At 41.2% G+C, this 25,202-nt stretch overlaps 1 protein-coding gene across 1 annotated transcript in view; it reads right to left on the bottom strand.

The window, feature by feature from the left end:
* The window catches only part of grid2 (glutamate receptor, ionotropic, delta 2), a gene marked incomplete at both ends in the record, with an annotated part of 420,090 nt that overhangs the window by 11,415 nt on the left and 383,473 nt on the right, over positions 1-25,202 (bottom strand). Inside the window, 2 exons of the mRNA XM_079221919.1 lie at positions 161-401; positions 15,832-15,998. Coding sequence (XP_079078045.1) covers positions 161-401; positions 15,832-15,998 — 408 coding nt within the window. The remainder of the gene's footprint in view (positions 1-160; positions 402-15,831; positions 15,999-25,202) is intronic.

Below are 25,202 nucleotides of genomic sequence, written 5' to 3' on the forward strand. Positions count from 1 at the left end.
TCATCTGTACACTCTTACTTTTTCTATTTTGGACCCTTTTCTCCTTTTCACCTACCTGTTACACTACTTATTTCTCTCTGACAAACATAAGAGAAGACCTGGGATATACTATCTGCCCTGTAGCTATCTCATGTACAATTACTCAGCCACCCATCCATACCTCCTTGGAGGGGACCCTGGATCCCTTCCTCCGTGACCACCAGCTCTCCACCATAGCAATGAGGCAGGAGAGCACCACGCCGGCTGCCAGCACGCAGAAAACGCCGGCGAAGCTGTGGATGTCCAGGGCGTTGCCGTGTTGCCGTGTCTGGACCGAGCTGTAGAGGTCGCAGGGGCTGTCCTTGGGCCACCACTTGAGTTTCAGTATGTCCATGTCACCGTTCTGCTGGAGCTCCAGGATTCTAGGATGAAGGCAGGAGACACATGCATGTCAGCATAGAGCCATGCACAGTAAGAGAGCATATCGTAAACACACTGACGCAGAAGCAACACAAATCCTTGTAAAATACTTTGAGAAGCGAGCATACATGAATGAACGCGTGGGTGCACGAGTGAGACACATTCAGAAGTGTGAGCATATGTATCGGGCACGTCTGAGCGCCATTTCAATGATTAGTCAAAACAATCACGGAGAATGAAAAATATTTGCACAACTGCATAAAACCAGACCACACTGCAGCTTTTACTGCAGTTGCCATAGCTCCCCTCTTCCATTGGAGGGCAGTGTTTGCCAGCTGAAACCCTCTCTGATCCCTGACAACCATATTGGGCTGTCAAACTCATTATGGCTAACATTAATATGTTTTGCAGCACAGCGCGAGAACACTGCCACAATGTCATTATGCAGCCTAGCTTTAGTCGCACGATTGATGGCTTCAGAGAGGATACAGCTCAGAGGTTGATGGGGTCCCTCTGTTAGCCTTCAGCTTATTATTTAACTGGGTCGTTCGTTTTGGTTTGGAAGAGAGCTGCAGACACACACAGACAGACAGGCTTATAGAGGCTCTGTTAGCATTCGGCTGGATATTTAACAAGCTATCTGGCGTGGAGGGGGGAGAGCCATGGGGAAAAGGGAGAGACAAAGAGGGAAAAGGCAATGTGGAAACATGTGTGTGAGCTTATACTTCTTATGTGTGTGTGCTTATACTTCCCTCACAGGCACATACTAACACAGCAAACAAACAGATGCAAATAATCCCTCATAGATAGACAAAACCACCGTGCTGCTTGACACCAACAGGGTGGATACACACTCAGGAATGAATAAACTCACAAGCACAACTGCAAGCAAACCTAAACCGGATTCATACATGTGTACTTAGAGACAGATGTTTGCAATTATCTGCACAACTTCCTGGGGGCAAACCCCTCTTGCAATTTCAGTGACAACACTCTGACGTGATTGACAGTGCCCATCTCTCATCTTCATTTTTTCGCATGCGGAATACATAGAACGGACTGAAATCAATCAAGAAATGCAAATGAGCTCTGCAGACAGCTTACATAATTAATTTCATCCACAATAGCCATAAAATGTGGCTCATTTCAATGTAAATCAGCCAAACGGGCTCAGCACGTTGCTTCACAACAACGTCACTCTCATTTAGGGACACTTGTGGTTGCAATTGATTGGACAGATAAAAAAGGGAAAAGAAGAGCTAATTCAAACAGCAAATCCACCATCAGTCATTCTAATACGAGATCATGTCCACCAACTGCCGGCATCAATGTGGGATTGTTTGGCTCAGATAAACTTGGATTGGTTCCAAGATTAGAAAAGACTTTGTGTAGATGATATACAACATTGATTCAAAACAACATCAAAGTGGTCCGCAATAGTGTTCAGCAGTAGTAGTATCGTGGCAGCACTGGCCTCGTTGTATGCCCTGGTTATCACTCTACTGGCAGGAAAGAGAGGTAGTGTTGAAATCCCACATCGCATACCAATACTGCATCTGTTCTTTTTCAGTCGAGCGGCGGGCCTTGCTCCATTTTCTTTCGAATATGTTACTTAGTGTCTTTTGGACTGTAATATTGTATTGCATAATGCAGGACACTGAAATAACTCCATGCTTGATCACTCTTTGCACCCTCTGAGAGGAGCAAGTGGAAGGGACTTTTAAGCACATTTCTGAAATGTTGCAAAAAATGAATACAAAAGTGAATTATACTCCAAACCGTCAACTGGTTTGGAGCAATTGGAACCAGAAGTTGGCGGTATATGCTCGGCTTGGCTGTAATCAGAGTGGAAGAAGTAGAGGTTGGAAACGAAACAAGTGGCCCCGGCCGTCGAACCCATCGAGAAAAAAATGGAGAGAGGTCCTCAGGAATTAGTTACGATTGGGCGACTTTTAATCAGCAGCAGGTATTGGTCATGTTTTGTGGTGCCCAGAGATGAAGACAGCATTTGCATGTGATGGGGATATCGCATCAGCATATATGGCAACAGCAGAAACAGCTGATCAGTCATGCTAATTAAATGTTTGCTCCATCAGAATCTATTTGGCAAAGGCGTTTCCATATCCACTTTAGCGCCAACTCTTTTTCGACATATACCGAAATCACTTTGAAGGAGCGTGAAAACTTTCTTTATAGACCTTTACTGTAGTCGTAAAGCTGTATGGAAACAACACTCCAAAATGCACAGAATATGTGAATGGAAACACAGCTACTGTTGCATGCATGGTGCAACAGTAGCAGTATTGATATGCAAGTTGAAATTAGTTTTTTTTTAAACAGCACCTGTATTTAATCAAAATTGAAACAGCATCCGTAAAAGATTGATCTTAGCTGATGACAGTACCACAGAAAAACTGAACACTGAACACTGAAAAAACTGTTCTTGAAAGTTAAAACAAGCTTCAAGTGTTCAAGTGTATGAAAGTGCCTTTCATACAGTGCTGACCTTTTTATCTGTCACTTTGACAAAAGATGCCTCACACGCACAAACAAGCCAGTGCTCTGACAGACGGCTTCGGAGAAAGACGGATTACACACAGGCTAATGAGATGGAATAAGAGCGATCCCACCTTTCAAAAAAGTCTGGCAATGTTTTGCCAAAAATATTTCATCATTTCTTGCTTGGAATTCCGCCAACTTCTAAAGATTTCTTAGTTGATGTCTTTTCATTTCTGTCGACATAAAGAGACTTTTATGCTTTATGTTTTGGAGTTGCCGTCTGTTAGTTGACTGCTCTTGCGTGTCACAGATGTCATGTCACCCAGGTTTCTGTGGGGCACTTTAGCAGTTGAAATAAGCGGTGGCACTTTTGCGTTTCTTCTACTTCAACACTTCTTCACTTCTCTGTGAACATAATAGACAGTAAACCAGTTTGTGACATATTTCCACAAAACACGTTTTCTGTTGACCTTTGAGGGACACAAATAAACAGCGAAAAGGTAATTAACATTATTTACGAGCAGAGAGAAATAGCATTGGATTTTTTTTTCACCTTTTTTATCAGATTGGACTCAGCCTTACATGAGGCGTCCAATCTACCAGCAAGGTTGCCATGCATGACGAAACCTTGCCATTCAAAATATGACCTTGCTGTGTGTTGAGGTTACTGGCTGCATCATCTATATGTAAAGGTTCTATAAACAGGATTCAGAGCATTAATAAAGCAGCAACCAACTATTTGCTATGTAAAGATATAGTGAAGTAACGTCAACCTAGGGCCGAGAATGAAGTCGCGCTGTTAGCACCGCGAGCTGCTAGTCGCTGGCTCAGCAGTCCCGCGTGGTGGCGATCCTTCAAGCGTAGATGTGCTCTGAATTTCGCATCGAGCACCTTTAAAATATACGCTTTGATTTTCAAACGTTCGCATCAAGACTTCTGCTGTACTCAAGAAAAACAAAAGGATGCCAAACAAAACAACACAGAATAACTAAAAGGCCGTCTCCCCATCTTGATCAAAGATCAAACAGATCAAAACATAAAAACAAAAAGGAGACTTTCATCAGAGGAATCATTAGGATGTGACGAAGCTGCATGTAACTTTGAGGGAGGAAAGAGCAGAAGAGATTTGAGATTCAGGACAAAGTGCTTCGTCTCTCCCCTCTATTACGGCCCTGTCTGCCCGTGGAACTCATCATCTGTCATTCTGCCCTAATTGGCCAATCAGAGTTATGCAAAAGCTGCTTCCCTGAAAGGCCCTTGAATCAAACCTGACCTGCACCTACAAGAACAGACGCACACACGCTCGTAATAGGCACATTCACATTTATCTTCAGCTTCAGCTGCCGTTATCCTGGCCACAAAAGAATTCACTAATTTAATTTTGCAATCGTAGAATACTTGCAGGAAAGTGGATAAAAATGACGACCGTGCTGGTAATATTCCGGGATGCCTGCCGCCATGTTTTTGCTAAGTAGAGGGTGCCCGAGTTTGGACAGATGGTGCAAAAGTGAAGTGGAATGTGTTTACGTGCTACATTGCAGGACCCTTTTAAATACGACGGCAATCCTGACATAATAACTCATAAATAGAATATGAGCCGGAGTAATTTCAGTTCTAAGGCTTAAATGCATCCGTCGAGCACTCGGTCACTTCCAGAATACTTGAGTGTGTTGAGTGTTACTCTGCACATGTACAATTAGTAACCAACGACATTCGTGCCAGTTATACTACGCGAGGGAATACTTCAACTTTGTAAGAAAAAGCGAGCATGGTGGTAATCATTTTAAACACAAAAGTGGTTATAACTGCTCTTCATTTGTCTCCATCCCGTGACTGACAGGCAGGATGAAAGGCTACCGTGAGCTGCCTGACAATAACATGGGTTGAGTCAAAGGTTTCCTGCAGTACACCATCTGTCTAGATCTCTAATTTGTCTGTCGCTGTCTCACCGAAAGAAACACATCCTCCCTCGGAAAACCACACATTTGCCTCCGCGCACGTGCAAACACGCAGCAAGAGGCATGGACAAGCAATGACAGCCGAGTCACACATTCAAAATACATTACAATTCTGTTTGTAACAATAACAAAGGGACATACTGAGAGGTAGGAGTAGCTAATTAAAGTGAATGTGTGGGCGTGTGTGTGTGTGTGTGTGTGTGTGTGTGTGTGTCACGGTCTTTATGTCCTCATGAACGATCTACATCGAGGAGGATGGAGCTCTTCCTGAAGCACAGGAGAGGAAATGTGACAGGTAATGAAAATCCTCACAGCAGTTTACAGTTCCTGATATAAGTCTGAATTTGTTGATTATAGAACCAAGAGAATGAACACTTTGATGCTTTTTGAGGGTCTTTTTCTGTCACCTGAGGGATCGGGAAAGAGATCCTTTTAATCACAAAAAATTGCACCTACTGTACATCATATTCGTGTTATGTCCTGCACTATAAAATACAGGGGTTGCAATGTATAACTGCATGTTAACATATCATTTAATGCTTCATTGTCTCAGTATATGAAAGGGTTTCAATGTCAGCTGCATAGGTCATAGGAGCGGGTTTGACAGCTGAAAGGTAATTACAGAAATGTAATCTGTGCGTTGATCCGGCTTTTATAGCCTTTTTTTTGCATTGTTTTAACTGTGTCCTAATGTATAGGTAGTGTGTGTGTGGGTATGGTGCATGCATGCATGCGTGCGTCTCCCTGCGTCGGTGGGGGGTGTCCATGAAACAGCTGGCATGCTGTGAGCTGCACTAACACCGTGTGTTTGTAATGAGTTATCGCCTCGCTTTGAGATCGTTGACTTTGACTGGGGAGATCCATGATGACTTTGACACTCCCACTGGCTGTTAAAGAAATGAGCAACGCTTGCCCGTGTGGTGGTGGGGTAACCGTTGTGAAGCCTCTGTGTGTGTGTGTGTGTGTGTGTGTGTGTGTGTGTGTGTCTGTGTGCGCTCGGTCTCTGCCTCCCCGCTCGCTCCGCAGTGGCCGCTACTGCGTGGACTATAATGTTGCCATGGCAACTCTTTGGCAGCAGCCGTGATGGTGGGATGATCACACATTATTAGTTGACGCGAGCTGAAAAAAGAACACCGTGGTGGTTTTGATAAAGGAGCGAGGGACCGGAGACTTGAAGAACGGAAGAACGGGGCGAAACAAAGGGAAATGTGAACGATTGCTGCAAATTTGTTCAGGTGACAAAACACATCAGGAGATCACACACGGGGAGGGAGAGAAAGTGACTCACCGAGTATCACGGGAAAGACGTAGGGACGGATTTGCAGCATTGACCCATATTTAAGCTAGAAAATGTTCACATAATAGGAAGCCAAGACTTGAACATGAAGAAATAATGTTCTCTCTCTCCCTCTCTCTCATAGAGAAACATGAAATTTTGCTTGTGTTAAAGTAAGAAAAATTAGGAAATTTCCCTTCTCCAAAGGGCTGCTTACGGATTAAAGCTTGTCTTTTTAGGTTAAGAGTAGAATTTTGTTTTGGTTAAGCATACAGAGAGGCGGTGGTTAAGGTAAAGGTTTAGGTGGTTCCTCCAAACATGTGTGAGCAGGTGCACAAACACACATTCACATTTTTCATATGTAAAAAGAAATAAGTTAAATGGCATCAAAGTCAACGTTTTTAAAATATAAATCAGTCTCTCATGGTGATAATAAGGCAATACACACTTTTTGTATGTGATTTCTTTCAAACTAAAATGCTTCATGTTTAAATATGTAAAGAGTACCCGGGGGACAGGTGTCCCCGGTTACCTAAAAACTGAGCCATTAGGAGAACATTTGATTGCATTTGACAGCAACATCTATTTGTAACAGTTTTAATGAGCATCCTCTCATGTTATAAATGATACCCCTACTGGAGTGAAAATGGACTGTTAAGAGATTTCACACTGTGCTGCTGCACCACTGCTGGGCTATGGGGAGTGCATTTCTAACTGAAACGGATGGCGAGGCCAACGTACGGGCTACAAAGTGAGTTTTGAAAGGCTGTTATCTCAGCACCTGGAAACTGATCATTGAGTCACTGGTATTGATCAACTCGGCTATCAACCCCCTCAAGATATATTGTGGCTATTTTCTGCTGTGGGACAGTAACAATCTCACTTATTGCCCCTTTAAATGCACCATAACTCCATATATTGTCTTGATTCTGCAGACTTCCCCAGGCCCATCCACACGGCCCCCTATAAATACAGGTTAGGGCCCATGCTGCTTTTTCCCCTGTAGCAGGATTTTACTGCAGGTGTGGCCAGTTGCAATGCAGAGTGGTGTGGGTTAGATGATCAAGCAATTCAGTGAATTTCAGAACTGACAAGGTAGACCTTCTTTAATACGAATATTCTTCTCCTGTCACCTCTGCAGCAAACACAATTTTAAGTTGGAGACAGTGAAAAGTGGAAGTAGCGGTTTAGGTGAGAGGTGGAGACAGAGGGAGAAGAGGATGTGAGTCAGTTGGAGAATAAGAAAAAGATATGAAATTGAGTGAGAAAATGTTAAAGGAGCTAAAAAAAAAAGAAGAGAGCTGGCAGTGTCATCAATCTGGATGGATGGTTGACAACAGAAGCACACAATGGAGGAAAAGTGAGTGCAAGTGAGAAAGTAGTGGGGAGATGGGAAAAGGAGGAGAGGAGAAGAGGAGAAAAGACAAATGATGAGCGAACAGAGGAAGAGTGTCAAATGAAATGAGCAGACGGGAGGTAGAAGACGGGGGGATGAGAGACAGAAGTGTTGTGCTAAAATGAGTTTGTTGCTCTTAGACAGCAGTTGGCAGTCAGTTCCTTAAATGAGAAGAGCGCCAGCTGCCTCACTAGTGTTAGCCTCACTGGAAAACATGAAGGAGAATAATGTTCACATTATCAAGTCAAAAAAGTATTTAAGTGGTTTCCCTGTAGCTGCAGGGTCAGAATAGTTCAACGTTGTGGCTGTCGGGGTTCGAGCACGTCTTTGATTTATTTGTGAAAATTTGTGCTCTGGAACAAGAAACAGTGAGACGGACGTGCAGAAGGCTTTGCAAGGTGCAACCTAGTGTGACTGCAGGTATATCAATTACTCTGTGTGGGTGAGAGTGACATAATGATTATGGAGGTCAGCCTTCAACTACATGCGGAGCTCCAGCATGCATGTCAGCCAGCAACTTACTGAAGTACTCTGGGTCGCTGATTCACCACAAGCTAAAATAATTCTGACCTGCCTGTAGAGACGAGGGCAGGGAAATCAATAACGCATGAGGTTATTATCATGACATCATGTTGCTTTTTTTGTGTTTTTTTTGCTATGTGACCTGCTTTTACGCAACAAGGCAAAGCTATCATAAAATATCTCCCAAAAAGGCTCACGATCAGCAACAAAGTGAGTCACTGAGTGTATTTGTCCAAATCATTTCAGCACTCAGGAACGTGACTGAGCGTTAGTCAGGAGCAGAGAGAGTCAGCGGCATCGACCCAGCCAGCAAACAGCACCTGCTTCTGATTATTCTCTCCCTTGTTTTAGAAAAAAAAGAGAAGGAAAAGCAAAGAAAAATGCAGTGAGAAGCTGAGGCTGAAGCACACTGACCCACAGCCACACACCAATACCCTGGAAAGAGTGCTCATTCAACCTCAGAACGCTGATGTCGTCTCACATTAATCCGGCATATATTTGAGTTTTTGCTTTCGAGTGAGTTTATTTTGGTGCCAAATATAAAAAGAGTTAACCACCGAGTTCTCTCCAGTGACCTTCCTCTTCGTAGTTTTTTGTTCACTGCCTCGATTTCAGTGGCGGAGATAACTGGCCTCTATCTCGCATCTCCAGCGTGTACAACATGGCTGGATGTTCGCCAAATTTCTGGAGCCTTGTTCACATTAAAGGAGAACAGCAAGGATTTGACAGATCAGAGAACATATTGTTGAACTGTCTCAGGCTTCCTCATTATTTCAAATATGTTTATTTGCTCAGTATACAGCATCGGAAACATTGACTGAGAGTTTTGAGAGCTGTGATGGGCTCAATATGTTCTGGAGTGCATAACTCACATCTGGGCTAAGACGTTTATTGTACCTAAATGCAACATGTGGACACAGAAACACAGAGAGCAGGTCACCACAGGAAAGAAATAGGCAGGAACATGGCAACGCCACAGTGGAGCGATGTCGCCAACAATGTCGCCAACACAAGGCCGTGCCACAGAGGCATCAGCGCTAATCACCGAGCTACCATGCGGCCCTTTCAATTAACAGTCGCTATATCCAAGCTCACAGAATGCAGCATGAGAGGTCGCTTAGCCATGCATCTTTGGTCCCTCAAGTAAAGTTTGCCAAGATTAATTATTCTAATTGGCTCACTCAAGGTTCAATGTCATACACTTTGTCAACAAAGTTTTCAATTAAGCACCATTAAGCCGCAGTGTGCGGGTGAACTGGAACAGATTATCAAGCTGAACTATGATAAACAACGCGCAGAAGTCAAACAGTCATTAACCATCATCCACACGTCAAGAGAGTGAAGGAGAGACAGGGAGAGCGAAAGAGAGAGAGAGCCACATCCCCACCATTAATTGTGATTAATAAAGACTTAATGAATATACTAAGTGTGTGGGCTGCGCTTTACTGTGATGGATCGGTAGAAGAGTGACAGCTTTTGTGGGAGAGAGTTTAGACGGCGAGCGAGAGAGAGAGAGATTAGATTGACACTTGACATGAAATCTCTTTTTTTTGTCATGTGGAACAATGTCAGTGTTGTCAAAACACTCAAACACACACACACACACACACACACACACACACACACACACACACACACACACACACACACACACACACACACACACACACACCTTCTTTCTCTGCTCACCAACCTCATACAAAAATGCATTATTTTCCCCCATGGATAGTGATTTTCATGGATTGGAAATTGTTGGCTTCAGAGCCCCCATCTTAACTTGAACTCTGTGTGTGAATTAGTAGTGCTGTGTGTGTGTGTGTGTGTGTGTGTGTGTGTGTGTGTGTGTGTGTGTGTGTGTGTGTGTGTGTGTGTGTGTGTGTGTGTGTGTGTGTGTGTGTGATGGAGAGAGACAGAGAGACGGTGAATAATATATCTTGGTTTTCAGCTTTTGGCTTTTTTAGTAGGAGCCTTGATCAAGCCTTATTTTGATTATTCATGTAACTCACGGTATTATGGGACTACAAAGAGCCTCACAAATAAGGTAGAGACTTTTCAACCTAAATGAATCTCAGTTGCTTAAATCTGAAATAGAATATGTGATTATAAACCATCTTGAGGTTCTTTGGTGATGGAAAGCTCAGGAATTGTTCCTGGTGTTGTCTGCAAGTGTCTCTTTTTCCACTTTTATTTTAGTCTTTTTTATTCCCGTGGGATCAACATGCAAAATCTGATTTGTATTCATAATATGAAAATATAATTAATTGTTAATACATAAATGTATCAATGAGAAAGTGAGACAAAAAGAGAGAGAAGTAAAAAAAAAACTGGAAATAATGCCAATACTTAAGTCAATATGCTCCTTGCTCTGTCGGCCCCCAAGACAGTCGGTGAAGCTAAAACGTACTTTTCTCACAGTGGATTTAAACTAAATGAAACTTTTCCCAATACGATTTTCCACTTGCAGTATTTGAGTTATTCTTCTAACATACAATAAGCTACTCATTGTAAGCCAGCTAAAGTTATACAAACGGGCTCCCCTCAGTGCTGCTCCGTTATCACTGGGCATGAATTACAACCTTTAGGAGAGTGAGAGTGTTTCAATCGTGAATGTACGAGCGCACAGCTCTGCTCAGTATAGTTATCATAAAATATATTTTTATTTACGACAAAAAAATGAAATTGAAGGTCTAGTTGACTTGCTGCCCTGACTTTGGTTGCTGATTATATCATCCGCCGATTGATTTCTCTGCAGTTTATAACCCTGACTTGTCAAACAGAGCTGATCTGGTAGGAAGAGGCCCTAAATTAGCTAATTATAAGGGGAATCAGAGAAGCTTTTTTTTGTAAGAACATTAAATTAACTGTATTGGCAGCTTTTGACTGGTAAAGTATCAAAGTGGTTCTAGAAAATGCCTGAGACAACTGTGACAGGGAGCTAACAGGTGTTAAACCCTCCTCTGCTGTCTCTGTTTACAGCCCTTCTGCTGGGACTAAAATAACAGATTTACATGGGCAAAGGCAGCTTTAAAAGCCATTTATATGTGTCCTTCAATTGTGCCATTTGGTTTATCTCTCTAATATACATTTCAGAAGAAAAACCCCACTACACGATTCATTAAATTTCACTTCAAGGTTTGCAATATCCAAACTTTCACAAGTCAGTTCATCAATAGTTTATTTTTTTTACTATTGCTGACAATTTTATTGTCATGAGTGCTGCTGAGATAAAAGCTTCCCGGAATACTGAAAGCATCACAAACAAACTGTTTTTACGAGTAGAACACAGTTAACTTTGTATTCACTGGGACCCAGAGCCCTTTAATATAGAGGACTACTTTCATATTAGAGACACATCGCTTGGTGGACTTCAATTTATCATTTGAAGAGGACATGAAATAAAAGCACGAAAGAGCTACGGCCGTAGAAGGAATAATAAAGAACAGATCCATGGATTACTGGATTTAAGACTGCGGCAAAAATATTAGGAGAAAATGAGGGGAAAATAAATAATGGTTATCACTTCCACACCTATGCATAGCCATTGCCCTTGCTATATCTTCAGTGGCAGTCAGGAAGACACATTAGCTGGGTTCAGGAGCAAATGACCCCTTCTTACACTGTCACATTAATCACATGAAACCCATACTCGACCACGCAATAGTGAACCATATCAAGCCCTTTTCCATCCAGCATTTGGAACTAAATGTTGTTCTATCTTCTTCATGTAGAAGAATATGTGTTTCCTTCCAAGATAAAAAACAAATACACCGAATCATCGGAAAGGTCCAGTCTCTCACAACTGTCCAAAATCCCATCTCCTTTGGTGAGGCATATTTTTGCCGCGGTCACTTTTGACACAACCCAGGTCAGGATAAGTACGAGCTACAGACTAACAGACCAACGTCATTTCTACAGAATAAAGCCAAGCTGCACGCTCAATGAAACAATTTTCTAACCCATGTTCTTTGAGGAGTGGTGTGTGAGAAATACAGCGTACAATTCATTATTTTAGAAGCCCTCGAATATCAGCACTCAGACCACTGATGCACACTTGCCTGTAGCCAAGCCTTTAAACAACTATATTAATTCTAGCTTTGATGTTGAAAGTTATGCAACAAGAGGCGTGAACATAATCAAATTCATATGGTCGACGTGGCCCTCTTTGCTCACCGCATGTATCCCATAATTGAAAAGATTATGACAGCATGGCCCTGATATCATACTAATGAGCATATCATTCATTTTCTCTGAGCTGTTTATTCCTAATGACATTAATCATCTACTTTCATTGAATTTCGTGCGCTCGAGACAAAGAAGAGGGTGTCAAGATTGAAATGTTGCAATCCTGACCATAATCACACACAAAGAGGCACCTCATCTATCTTGCAATCCAAATGTAAAACGTAATCGTGTTCAATATGTGCAATAAAATGTCTGGCCCGCAGCTTATCTTCTGAGACTGCCGCACCCTCAAGATGTCCATCTGCTGTGGATTAAATCTTCTATTTTAACTGCTCACATCAATGCCTGCAGACCCTAACAGACAGAAATAATATATGCCTGGGAGAGAGGGCTTATTCCTTTCCCACAATCTTGCCCCTTCAGCAGCACTTCAAAACAACTTGTCAGTGGCTGTCAGTTTAAATTACAGGACTAGCCCTTTACGCCACTGTTTTCTGACTCTGGTAAATCTGCAGGCTGTCTCCATCAATCACAGAACAGCAGGTCCCCACACACACTCTCTCTCTCTCTCTCGCTCTCTCTCACACACACACGTACAAAAATGCATATTATTTGTTTTACTGTGCCGACAAATACACCTAGATCCAAGACACACCTCCCATTTTGCATTCTCTTTATAGTATTTAATTTTCTTGTTATCAAGATTTATTTACAGAGGAAATGTAGTTAAGATAAAGGTCACTTTAGGCAAAAAGAAAGACAAAGGACACATATTTTAAACAAAAGTAGCATTAAAAACATCATGAGCATCTCTAACTTCATATATATATATATACATATATATATATATATATATATATATATATATATATATATATATATATATATAGAGAGAGAGAGAGAGAGAGAGAGAGAGTATCACAATCTGATACCAAACCAATTGCTATGTGTTTGCAATGCTGCACTATTTCACTATGCATGTACTAGATTACACTGAGGGCGTGGGAGCTCATGTAAAATGTGTATGTGTTGTTGTTTTGGAGTTTAAAGCATGGAGAAGGCTTGGTGTATGATGGAGTTGTGGAATACAATATTGCATTGTCAGCATACTTGAGAGTTGTGAAATGTTATGAAGGTTGAGAGTAAATACACGGGGACGCAATATTGATCCTTGGCACATTTTCAAGAACTTCACGGGCCTTGCTTTTAAAACAATGGCATTAACATCAACGTCTGAAGTCTGCCAGAAAGTTCAAATAAACCGCTTTAAGAAGAATCCAAACCGACAGAGAGCATCCTATTGTTGTGAATGATGGAATCAAAACCCTTACACAGACCTTGATATAGAATATGTTTTTATAAAACATAGACAGAAAAGCCAGAGGCTGTAGTCAATATTTTTCCTCTGTCTTGTCATGGGGATACGTCAGTTGTGGAAACACAAAAGAAATGCCCGATCGCATACACTGATACAGGAGCTACAGTAATGCTGAGATTTGTGTGCCTGTACTGGCATCTGAGAAGGGTCGGGCAGGCTAAGCAGATATCGGCTGTTATGCAATTCCACCTATTAGTCATGTGTTGTTTGGCCCATCCACCCTGCAATGTGTGTTACTGCTTTCCCTTTGTGGATGAGATCCATACAGCGATCCACCGATAAACCATGCCTGTGTAATTTCTGTAGATGCTGCAGCCTGTGTCGTTTGGGAAACCTAATAACACTCATGCCCGTACACTCGTTCCACAACATTTCCTTCTCAGTATTTTGGAAAGGTGCCGTCACAGCATTCTGGGCTTGTTGCTGCAGACAGAGATTGCGATTGACTGCTTGAAAATTTAACAACCCCAATTTTATTTTTTGCAGGTATCAAAGTAAAAAGAAATCCTCTCTTCCACAAGTCTGTATAAGAAAGATTAAAGGAGTGTTGGTGTTCAACAGTAACTGTGATGATCAAGCAAACCTTTGCAATCTTAGATGTGATCGAAAATGGAACGACTGTATTTGAGTTAATTATGTTCAAATGCAGAAGTCCAGTTGTTGCAAGGAAAATGGTCATCTCACTCAGTAAATCCTTGTTATATTTTGAACAAATTGATGTTTACCAGTCAACAAAAATCCAGTTTGTAATCATCAATTTGCCAGACAGGCTATACTGCAGATAATCAAGCTGAGTGAAACATTTCTCTCTGTGTTGCCAGGGCACGGATGGATAAAACAATTCCTGTCAGACCTCCTCTGTGTACTTAATCAATCTGCATAATACAGAATGTCAGGAAGAAAAAAGAAGAAGAAAAAAGAAAGAAATCACAGCGAGGAAAAACAAAACAATTACACCTCTGTGATTATTTATTTCTCTTGATAATTTATGTGTCTGTTTTTGTTTGAGCCATGGGGAGCAGTGTGAGTAAACTGCTTGAAACTGTCTTCCCGAGAGTATGACATTGCCCCCGAAATAATAAGAGGGAATTGGAAACATGGCCTGTCAATTAATTGCTTGTTTATTTTAATAACTGCCATGATAGGCAATATTCTGAAGAGCAACGCTCCACTGGATATTGAGCCATAAACAGACAAGCCTAGTTCCTCAAACACTCTGAAAAGCTCACACATTGGCCTACAAACGTATAAAACAACACAACCGGCAGACTATTTCACGTGGCATCAATTACGACACCATGATGAAGCCATTAGAGATTTAATTTTTTCCCTAATTTTGAAATGATGTCATGCTTGATCACAGATCAGGCCAACAGGATTATTTCTTGGGATGCAAGCGATGCTCAACAGAAACACTTCACCTCGTGTGACTGAACCTGCAATCTGGTGACGTGGTTTATATCACAGCGTTGCATTAAAAAGTAAAAGCACACAAACAAACACACAATGACACACAGCATCGTCGAAGCACAGCACAGACAGCAGCAGACAGGAGATGAATTAATTTATGTGACGTCTGTAGGCATTACCAAGCTTCCTTATAGCCATAGGAGACTGAATAAGTAGGGAATCAATGAATACATGAATTAATTATGTTTCTTTTCTGGTCCCTGACATACTTTGACAGAGCTAAACCCTCACTGTACGAGATAGACGACTGGGATCCGTTTGGATACATCGACACCGTCTGCTGTTCACTTATTTGTGAAGCCGTGTTGTCAGACTTGCTTAACTTCAGAGTGAACCAATGGTTCATGCCGAGGTTAAGCAAGGCAGCTGCACACAAGTTGTGAAAGTGATATTCACTGCTTTCCTCTACATATTAATCTGCTATTTACTTGGGCTCTGACTTGTGGAGCAAACATTTCCAAGGCAAAGCTTTGTGGTAGTAGCCAAGTTTTATTTGGCTGAAATAATTTTGGGGCGGTAAAAACTAATGTGAACTCTCTCGAAGTAGGAGAATATATGAACGCATTTTTTTCCTTTTTCCTTTACATTTCTAAAGTTAAAACATAAGACAGTATGACTGAGATGAGCAGTACGGAACACAAATGGTGGCTCCGTCAACGTGCATGTGAAACCCGTCCTTTAGATAACAAATAAAATGCAGTCAAGGATGCTGCTGACTATTGTTTACTGTTACGACTGTTGCGACTCTTACCTCTGGGAGAAAATGTCCCTGTAGGGGCTGCCGTGCTGCATGGCGATACCATATCCACGGTCTGGTGCGTTGCTGCTGACGGTGTAGAACGAGCAGTCCTCATCATTGTTGGCAACGTACTCCAGCACTGCCGCGTCCCACACAAAGCCAAATCGACCGTACTTCACCTGAAAGAAAGAAAAAAAAGACACACAGACAGTTAACACAATCCAGAAGGGTGCATCCGTAGTGCAGGCGGTACAGGCGACCAACCGCATACTGTTGTGTTATTCAGAGGAATATTGTCGAGGTCATTGACGGGCTTCTAGCTTTGCCTCCAGAATATGGACCTATTTGAAAATGCTGTACATTTTCAAGAACACTGTTTAATTCCACAAAGAACAAAAAAAAGGGCAAATGTGACCACTTATTGACTTCTATTCAAACAGTGCCACAGACTTGCACTTGCAGCAACCCTGTATATGCATTCAAAACAGCACTTAAAACCCATTTATTTAAATCTGCTTTTAACCTGTGATACTTGTTTCTTTTATTGTGTTTCTCACTATTGTCATCTTTCTTTTTTATTGCTGCTTTTATTGTTTATCTTTACCATGTAAAGTGCCTTGAGTACCCTTTTAAAGCGCTATACAAATACAATTGATTATTATTATTATTATTATTATTATTATTATTATTATCTATTCATTGCACATTTAGAACTTTCTTCTTGGTGAAATGTCTTTTTACAGAGCCTGTAATACACTATATTTAACCCGCAACGCAATACCATTGTGTTTCAAGTGTCTTTGATTGATTCAAGCTTCATCACACATGCCTGTAAGAAATGTATGACAGTAAGACACCTTTTTTAGAAAGATTAGGACCTAAAGAATCAGACTCTGCAACAAATCACAATAAAACAAAGCATTGGCCTGGCAGGAAGGAGTTTCAATTAAAAAACTGTGTTGTTTGTTTAAACAATGGAAGAATTACTTATTTTATGGCAAAACATTGTCTGAATGGGGCATGCTGGGACTTTACATTTTCGTCAGCTTCTGCACTTGCTCTATGACGTGGTTTTTGAAATGTGGGCGGACCAGGAAAGCTTCAGGCGTTAGATTTTTTTTTCTTCAGGTACTAATAGGGATCTTTATTTCTATGTTAGACTCACACACACCCGTACGGTTACAGAGATGTGTTTGTTAGTGAAATCCAACGTTGTAAGGGGTACTTATTAAGGATTTAGTGAAACCTTACGTTCCACCGTAGAAGTTTACGGAGTCGACGGAGATTACATGCATAGTACAAAGTACATAAACTTAATAAAATAAAATATTGGGTTTTTTTTGTGTCCGATAATAGTCCCTGTGGGGGGCTTCTTGCACATGGTGTCCAAAAGGAGGCTCCGCTGCATAAAAAATCCCCTTCCAAATAAAAGCACAGCATTTTTTGCTTAAAATGTTTTTTGCAAAGGCCTGAAAACCCAGTGAAAACGTTTTATTAGCAGTTTAGATCATCCACGAGCCATTCAGAAATGCCCAATAAACGTTCTCCTTTGTGTGTCTTTGTGGATGAGCTGAATCCTAGTAGAACATAGGGACTATAGAGGTGCTCTGCGAGGACTAACTCACCCCGGAACACGTATTTCATAAACACTTTCTATCGGCATTTTGAGTCCAAAAATGCACCAAGATCACGCTCCGTTGTCGGATGGCAACAGCACAGCAACTTTACTGTTGACAACATCCCCTCTGGACTGTAGATGCACAAGTGTTGGCTCATCCTTCTTGCACCCTTTGTGGGTATGTGTTGGATATATTTTACTTTTTATGTGCATGCCCTTGCGGTATGGTGTAGGTGGGGGTGAAGTGTGTGCTTGTGCTTGAAAGGAATTAGAGGGTCGCAGAATCAACAACGTTGCTGTGATATTCATATCTTGGCACCTTTTCTGACGATTCAATGGATGCTCCAAACGCACTCGCACAGGCGCACACACGCATTTCTTCTCACAAATTATTTTGGATTTGGTGTGTCATTAACTTTAATGGCGCTTTATGAATTTTTCAAACCCCTCTGTCTTCACTGTGTGTGTATGTGTGTGTAACACCTCAGTTGGCCTATGTGTGATGACTAATGTCTGAGAACCGACAAGACCCTCTGATTGGGTAATTTCACAGTCTGTAGTCCTCTGAAGTGTGTGTGTGTGTGTGTGTGTGTGTGTGTGTGTGTGCAATAATTCACTGCAGGGCATCAGATTGACTTATTCTGGTCTTTACAACCTTAAAAAGAGTGGAGAGAGTACTTTATTACCTCAAATAATTTCATGGCTTTTCACCATTGCTTTTGAATTGGAAAGATTATGGGCTTTGTGGAAGGGAAATTAGCAAAAAATCTGTTTCAACAGCTTACCATCATGTATTAAGGACATCTCGGTATTTGGATGAAAAGGTGGCAGTGTGTGTGCATTATTATGCACAGTGCTGTGTGTATGCTGTGTCTATGACCTCTAATGAACACTGAAAACATAAGAAAGCTGCCGTGCTGATCTCATTAACCCCATTCAGACACTTAACATGCTGAGTGTACATATTCCCACAATGGAAAAAAAGTGTCCATACCAAGGATATTACCTTTTGTGGAGAAAAGCTATTTCACTGTGTCAGTGCCCTTAGATGCTTCAACTTGTAAAACCCTTAATAATAGTGAAATTTGTCTTGAATGAAAATCCGCTTTTATGTCATCTCACAATGACTGAAGCCATTAACGCCGTCATCCAAAAACAACCAATGAAATACACGTGGTTGTTAAAAAGTCCCTGTATTATAAAAGGTCTGCCAGTCACAATAACAGTGATACCAACGTCCAATCCTGTCCTTTGAAATTTGGTGTTGAAGTGACACTTCAGCTTAGCTATAAATCACAGCATGCATTTAAGTTAACAAAGAATGCCATTGTTAATGCCTTTCATAAACAAGTATAGAGTGGGATTACTGGCATTACAACAAACCGAAGACTACGGGTAAAAAAGAATAATGTGGAAGAAAGGGTTGAGTGTTTCAGGTTTCAATGAGGCTGCCTGTTTTTGGTGTCGTATAGTTTCACTGAAATACGTTTAGAAATGAACTGCACAGAACAGAACGTAAGGAACGTAAACTTCTTCACTAGCATCGTCAGAATCAAAAATGGCAAATCACGATGGTGGTATTTATCAGATATTATTTTCAGCCATGGATTAGGACCTCACATGGGGTCTTTACATCACAATACGACTTCTTCAAGCATAGTGTGTGTTCTCGAAGATTTAATCCAATTAAACCACACTCAATAAATAAATGATTATAACAATGGCAACATAGCGCACAATCACATAAAAAAGAATTATCCTGAGAATGAAAATTATGCTGGCGCCTGTGTAAGGAAATGCGCTTGCCTGCAGCTGTGTCTCATAAACAGAGACAACGTATCTGTGAATAGGGAGCGCCTGATTGGCTCGACATGCAAAGCGTCAGTTTAATATCAGTTCAAGTTTGATTAATTACCAGCAACAACATCGCGATCAATTAACAAAAAAGTGACGCCCTCAAGGTCAGCGTGCCCCTGTTGTCGTGCTACCTCTGATTGTTACTGAGATTATCCAAGCTGCTCGCATGAACAAATTCACAACTTTTCCTAACGGCTGAGAACTTTGGAGCCGGAAAAAAAAAATGGGTCAGAGCAGTCGGGGAAAGCTTTTCTTGTTCTCTTTTCTGCCTTTGTGTCCGATTATTACATGTTAGTACTGGTGTTTAAGTTTATATTCAGAGCATTAGTATAGCAGCAAAACAAGTATTTGCTATAGAAGATATAGTGGAGAATTGTCTCCCTGAGCAGAGAATGAAGTCGCTCTCCCTCTGTGTATTGTTATCTGAGCTACTCTGTACTTTGAATACAGCCGGGCCACCTGCACAAGCTTTTGGTGCACGTTGGTGCACGTGAGTGGGCCCCACTGGCTAGCTCACGGCCGCCATTCGGCACTGCAGTCATACTTCGGTTACAGCTGATGACACCGTTACGACTGGATGGCGTGCTCACAGAACAAGGCTCCCCCTCAGGTGAGCACGGTTTGCTCCGTCGGCACGTTGGTCGTAGTTCGTGTCGTTAGCGCTGTTAGCACCGTTAGCTACGAGCCGCGGCGCTCAGCCATCACCATGTTGAGAGTCATTGAGAGGAAATAGAAATGCTCCCAATCTTGTAGTGTAGCACATTGCTTCCAAGTGTCTGACACTATTCACTCATTTCCCTGAAGTCTACAGCCTGCCGAAGTCCAAACGGTGAAAAGAAAAGAAAAACGCATTGAAGAAGGAGGGCAGACACTTAAACTTGAACTTCCATTTGTCACTATTGTAAATGTAAGGTCACTGGCAAGCAAGATGGATGAGCTCTCCAGTTTGTTAAGGACTTATAAAGATTATCTGGGCCAGGCAGCTTTATATGCTGCACAAGCTGCATTTGCATGCGTAGCATGAACTGGCAATGGGCTGCAATTAAGGTGTGATCCAGGTTCAACTATTTATATGCACATTGGACACCCTGCGATTGAGTCTCCATGTTTCCACTCACACTATTTATGAGAAGAAAACACACTAGTTAACCAGTCAAAATAACTACAACTCGAGGCCTCGGGAAATACAAGGGAAGAATTCATGATTCTGATAATCATAACAACTGCTTATGTTGACGCTGGCATACACATCTTCACTTTGTTTCACACTGGAGTCATGGAGAAGAAATACAATTGGTAATTCACACATTAGCATATGTGCAGATACTGAATCAGTGATTATGGGCTTGGAAGCCTGCATTAGGAAGTTTCATGTGTCATTATTTTTTGGCAAAAGAAGGTTTGTGGTCAGAGAAGAAAAGCTGGAAGACAGAGGGGAACCAGCTGACATGAGATAATAGGAACACCAAACCCCCATTATCTTTCCCTGGATTATATATATATATATATATATATATATATATATATATATATATATATATATATGTATATATATATATATATATATATATACATATATATATATATATATATATATATGTATATATATATATATATATATATATATATATATATATATATATATATATATATATACATATATATATATATATATATATATATATGTATGCTATTGCATCTGCTGCCGTGATCAAATCTAGAAATGGTAGCTATTTCTCAGAGGAGGCGGTGTTCAACAATAGAGCAGCTCGTCTCTCACTGCAACATTGTGCTCAAACCTCAAAACAAAAGACTTAATCAACACATTCAAAAATACTCTTCGTGGACACAGCCCACCTAGGGTCATACAGCATTTTAAATAGCATATTTTACAGTTTCATAAAACCTCCCATCATGGCAGGCGACAAGGAATTTCAATTTCTCTGCTATCATTAGATTGGCGTCCAGATAACAGTTTAGCACTTTCTTTTGCAGACTGCATCTGAGAATTGCAATCCAAATCTTTGAGTCCTTCAAAAAATAAGTGCGGTTGTGTTTGTAAGCCGCTCTCAAGTGAACTCTTTATTAAATGCCTTCAGTCTGAGGTCTTAACCTGCTTGAAATTGTCTGTACTGTGAGATTAGGTTATCATGCACGTGCAGTATGTATATACAAGCAACACTTAGCTCACTCACTCAACACTAACCACTGCATCTCAAATACATCCCCTCACACACACACACACACACACACACACACACACACACACACACACACACACACACACACACACTTTTACTTCTGTCCCGTGTCTCTAACTCTAGTTGTGCCAAGGTAATTATAAGAAGCAATTTTCCTCAGAAATACTGACAGACAATTTGGCAACAATCATAGTCTCACACACACACACACACACACACACACACACACACACACACACACACACACGACAACATTGAAAGATCGATCTAAGCAAATTAGCTCGCATCATCACAGACCACACAATCACACACACATACGTCAAACATCCACCAATGAATCCTAATCTTTGCATTGGACCTTGTTTTTCTCTCTCATGAATGTGACACAGACAACCCAGTAAAATCCATAATCCCTAAATTATAGCCTTCCCGGCATCACCTCGTTCTTTTCTTCTCCTTCTATCACTCTCCTCCTTACATGGGAGAAGAGAAAATAAACCTAATGCTGCTCTATCACTGTCTGTGTTGTTGATCAGTTTTAGAGTGTTTTGGTGACGGCAGAGCTCATTTAATGAAGACATAACACCACTGAACCATGAGCCAAAGCTATTTTTGCAAAAGCTCAGTTTATTTTATTTTATTTGCAAGGCAAAGGGGAAAAAAACAGTAAATAGTTGAAAATAACTGGTGAACTAATTATTCATCATGTTGTGCTATTATTTATAATGAATTGTAAAACACAGAATGGGTTGTGGCTGTGGAACGTTAACTTATTGTACAACACAATCGGAAACTAACTACGGCGCAACACTGTCAGTGTAGAAATGTGTCCGTATTGTTTTCAATATCAAACCAAATCTTTCCCCAACCTTAATCATACTGTACAAAACGCTTTCCTCAACTCGTGTAGTTACTTTGCGTTGGGGAAACACGACTACCAAAACATACGAATAAAAACTTCAGATCAACAACGCTGTCCGCAAAGTCTGAATTTGAGAACTTTTTCAAAATGAGGTCGGTCCACCTCCTCCTTGATCAGCCAGATGAATGCATGCATAAATAAAAGTTGAAGGGTGAACTTTGAGGAACGCTCAACTGAAAGAAGACTCCACATATATGGCCATGCTCCTGCAGAGAGCTCATACACATTTGGACTCATACAAGTCTCTCTGGGCGTTATTTTCCAATTATTTGACTGAACCGGCTCAATGACTGTCTAGGTCGGTTCCAAGAAGTCCTTCTATCTCATCCACAGTTCAAACAGTTTGGCTTCAGAGTCTAGCCATGCTGAAACTTCAAAACGGCTAAACTACTCCAGGGTCTAGTCTAACTCTGTCTTTCTTCTCTCTCTCCTCCTCTTCCTCAGAGAGATGCCTTCAAGGGCACCCAACATGCAAAAGAAGTAGTAGATTCTTCATCTTGCTCTAAGTTTTAAACTCCAATATATATATTTAAAAAAGTCAATTTCCTCATTCATAAATTACATTTTGGATTACAAATACTTTTAAAGTGGCTCATAACACATCTTCCCCGAGTGCTCAGTCAGTTTCTTAAATGTTTAGTATTTAGCCTTTAAGCAATGGATGTGAAACATTTTACACATGGGAGGCTCAGTGTGTTGTTCTGTCGGGAATACACTAATGAAGAGGCTGCAGAAGAGGAAAAACTTCAAATGAAGACTCATGGCCGTAATAAAGAAGGACATTTTTGCCAGTTTTTGTTCATGCATAATTTCGTTATTGAGCTTTATGCTATCCGTATGGATTTGTGGTGGCAGCGCACCGCTTTCCACACATCAGAAAACAAAGTCCATTTTCATTACTTTTTCAATCTGCCAGTGAAGTAAGCAGCTTTAAAAAGAAAGATGTCTTCGTTGATCGAAGCCGGAGATCGCTTTATGTGAAGAATTTCATTCGCTAAGCATAAACGTGGCATGATAGCAAATTGATTCTAGTTGGGCCGTTTGACATTTCATATGTGAACACGGGGCTCATGTGTACCGACAGGCAGGTCTATGGAGTGTAATGTTTCACGCTGTAAACTGTCTCCGCCCAGCCTACACTTGCTGCACACTTCTGCAAATATGCTTTCTTGCATCACTTTCACTTCAACTTTGATTTGTTTGATTTAGAGAAATGAGAGAGAGAGGTTGATGTGAGACAAAAGCAACAGCTCAGATCTACCTCTAATATCTTGTTTCTTCATTACTCCTATTTTCTGACTTTGTTTCCTTTTATTCTTTGGACTGACCTGTGTTCGTTCCCCCCTTATCCCCTAGACGGAAAAGGGGACGTAACACACACACACACACACACACTACAAATGGTTTTGTCTAGCTCTTTCTCTCAGCTCGTTCTCTCTCTGTCTGTTTTTACTTGCGTCCCACATTCTCGTTGCTGCCTTAGTTTGGGCCTCATTTAACAATACAGAGAGCATTACAATGAGGGGACTCTCCTCAGCCTCAAATACCCCCACAGTCTGCACTGGCTGCCTGCCTGCAGATATGTGGATATCTGAATAAAGATATGATTAGGTGAAGGCGAATCAATCAGAGCACAGAAGATGGAGACGGCACCTCCCCAAACAAAGTGGAAACGCGCAAAGAAAGGTCGTTTCAGGACAGTTCCTCTTGAAATGTATGGTTGGGATACCCTGTGGGTTAATAACGAGCATGATATCAAATTAAATAAATGGAAATATCGCATAAAATATCACTAAAATATCAAGAGGATTGTGTTAATATGTGCACTACATTGTTACTGTATACTCCTTTTCATGCTTTTGCACAAAATAAGATATGCTTTTGAATTATATACTAAAGGCCTTTTGTAGTTTAGTGCACACGTTCAGTATTATCCTCTCACATACCAACTCAAAAGTGCTTTTCTTGTCATTCTCCCATGATCAATGATCAATCATATCCCTCTTCCAAGAAGCAGAACTCATAAAGACGCTCATGGCTAAATCTCAGACGATGAAAGCCCGGCACGCAGGTGGCATTAATCCCTCGGTCCGACTGTTTTCTCCAGTGTTAACCGCCGCCTCCATCCCCTGAAACGCAGTGTGACAACTTCTTCACTCCCTCTTTGTTTTCTCTGTTGTTTAATTACCCTCAGCTGTCATTAGCCATCTTTGTTTCTTCAGGAAGAAGGCGCAAAAAAGAAAAAGAGGAGAAATTAATCGCCTATTGCCATGCTGTATGCAAATCTTTGCTCAGACCCCGTTAAGCCGATGAGAGATGTGATATTGGAGGAGAGGAGTAATTGGAGACAGATGTTGGAGAGACGGATCAGTGAGCCAAAACTAAGATGCCACCCTTAATAGGATCTGGCATAAAAAAAATATTATTTCTCTCTGTTTCCTTTTCATCTTCCCTTCGTTCAACTGTATTTTTCATAATGAAGTCTTCTGTTACATTTGCTTGCCTTCGAAAATTGTGTTTTTTTTTGTTGTATGTAGTCGCATGTACTTGTTTTCTTAATCACTTCTCTTGCACACACAGACGATGGCTCTGTGTGCATGACATCAACGGAGGGCTCATCCACATCCCTGGTGTCTGCCCCGCTTGTTGCCCAGCAACACAACAGCAACAGAGGGGCAAACGCGTCAAGCGACCAATTACATGAATTGTGTTCAGTGCATTTCTGATTTACATGACCAGAAGTACTGTTTTAATGCACACAAAAAAATTATGCAATTATTTATAT

This window comes from Taurulus bubalis (assembly GCF_910589615.1).
Source record: "Taurulus bubalis genome assembly, chromosome: 8".
NCBI lineage: Eukaryota > Metazoa > Chordata > Actinopteri > Perciformes > Cottidae > Taurulus > Taurulus bubalis.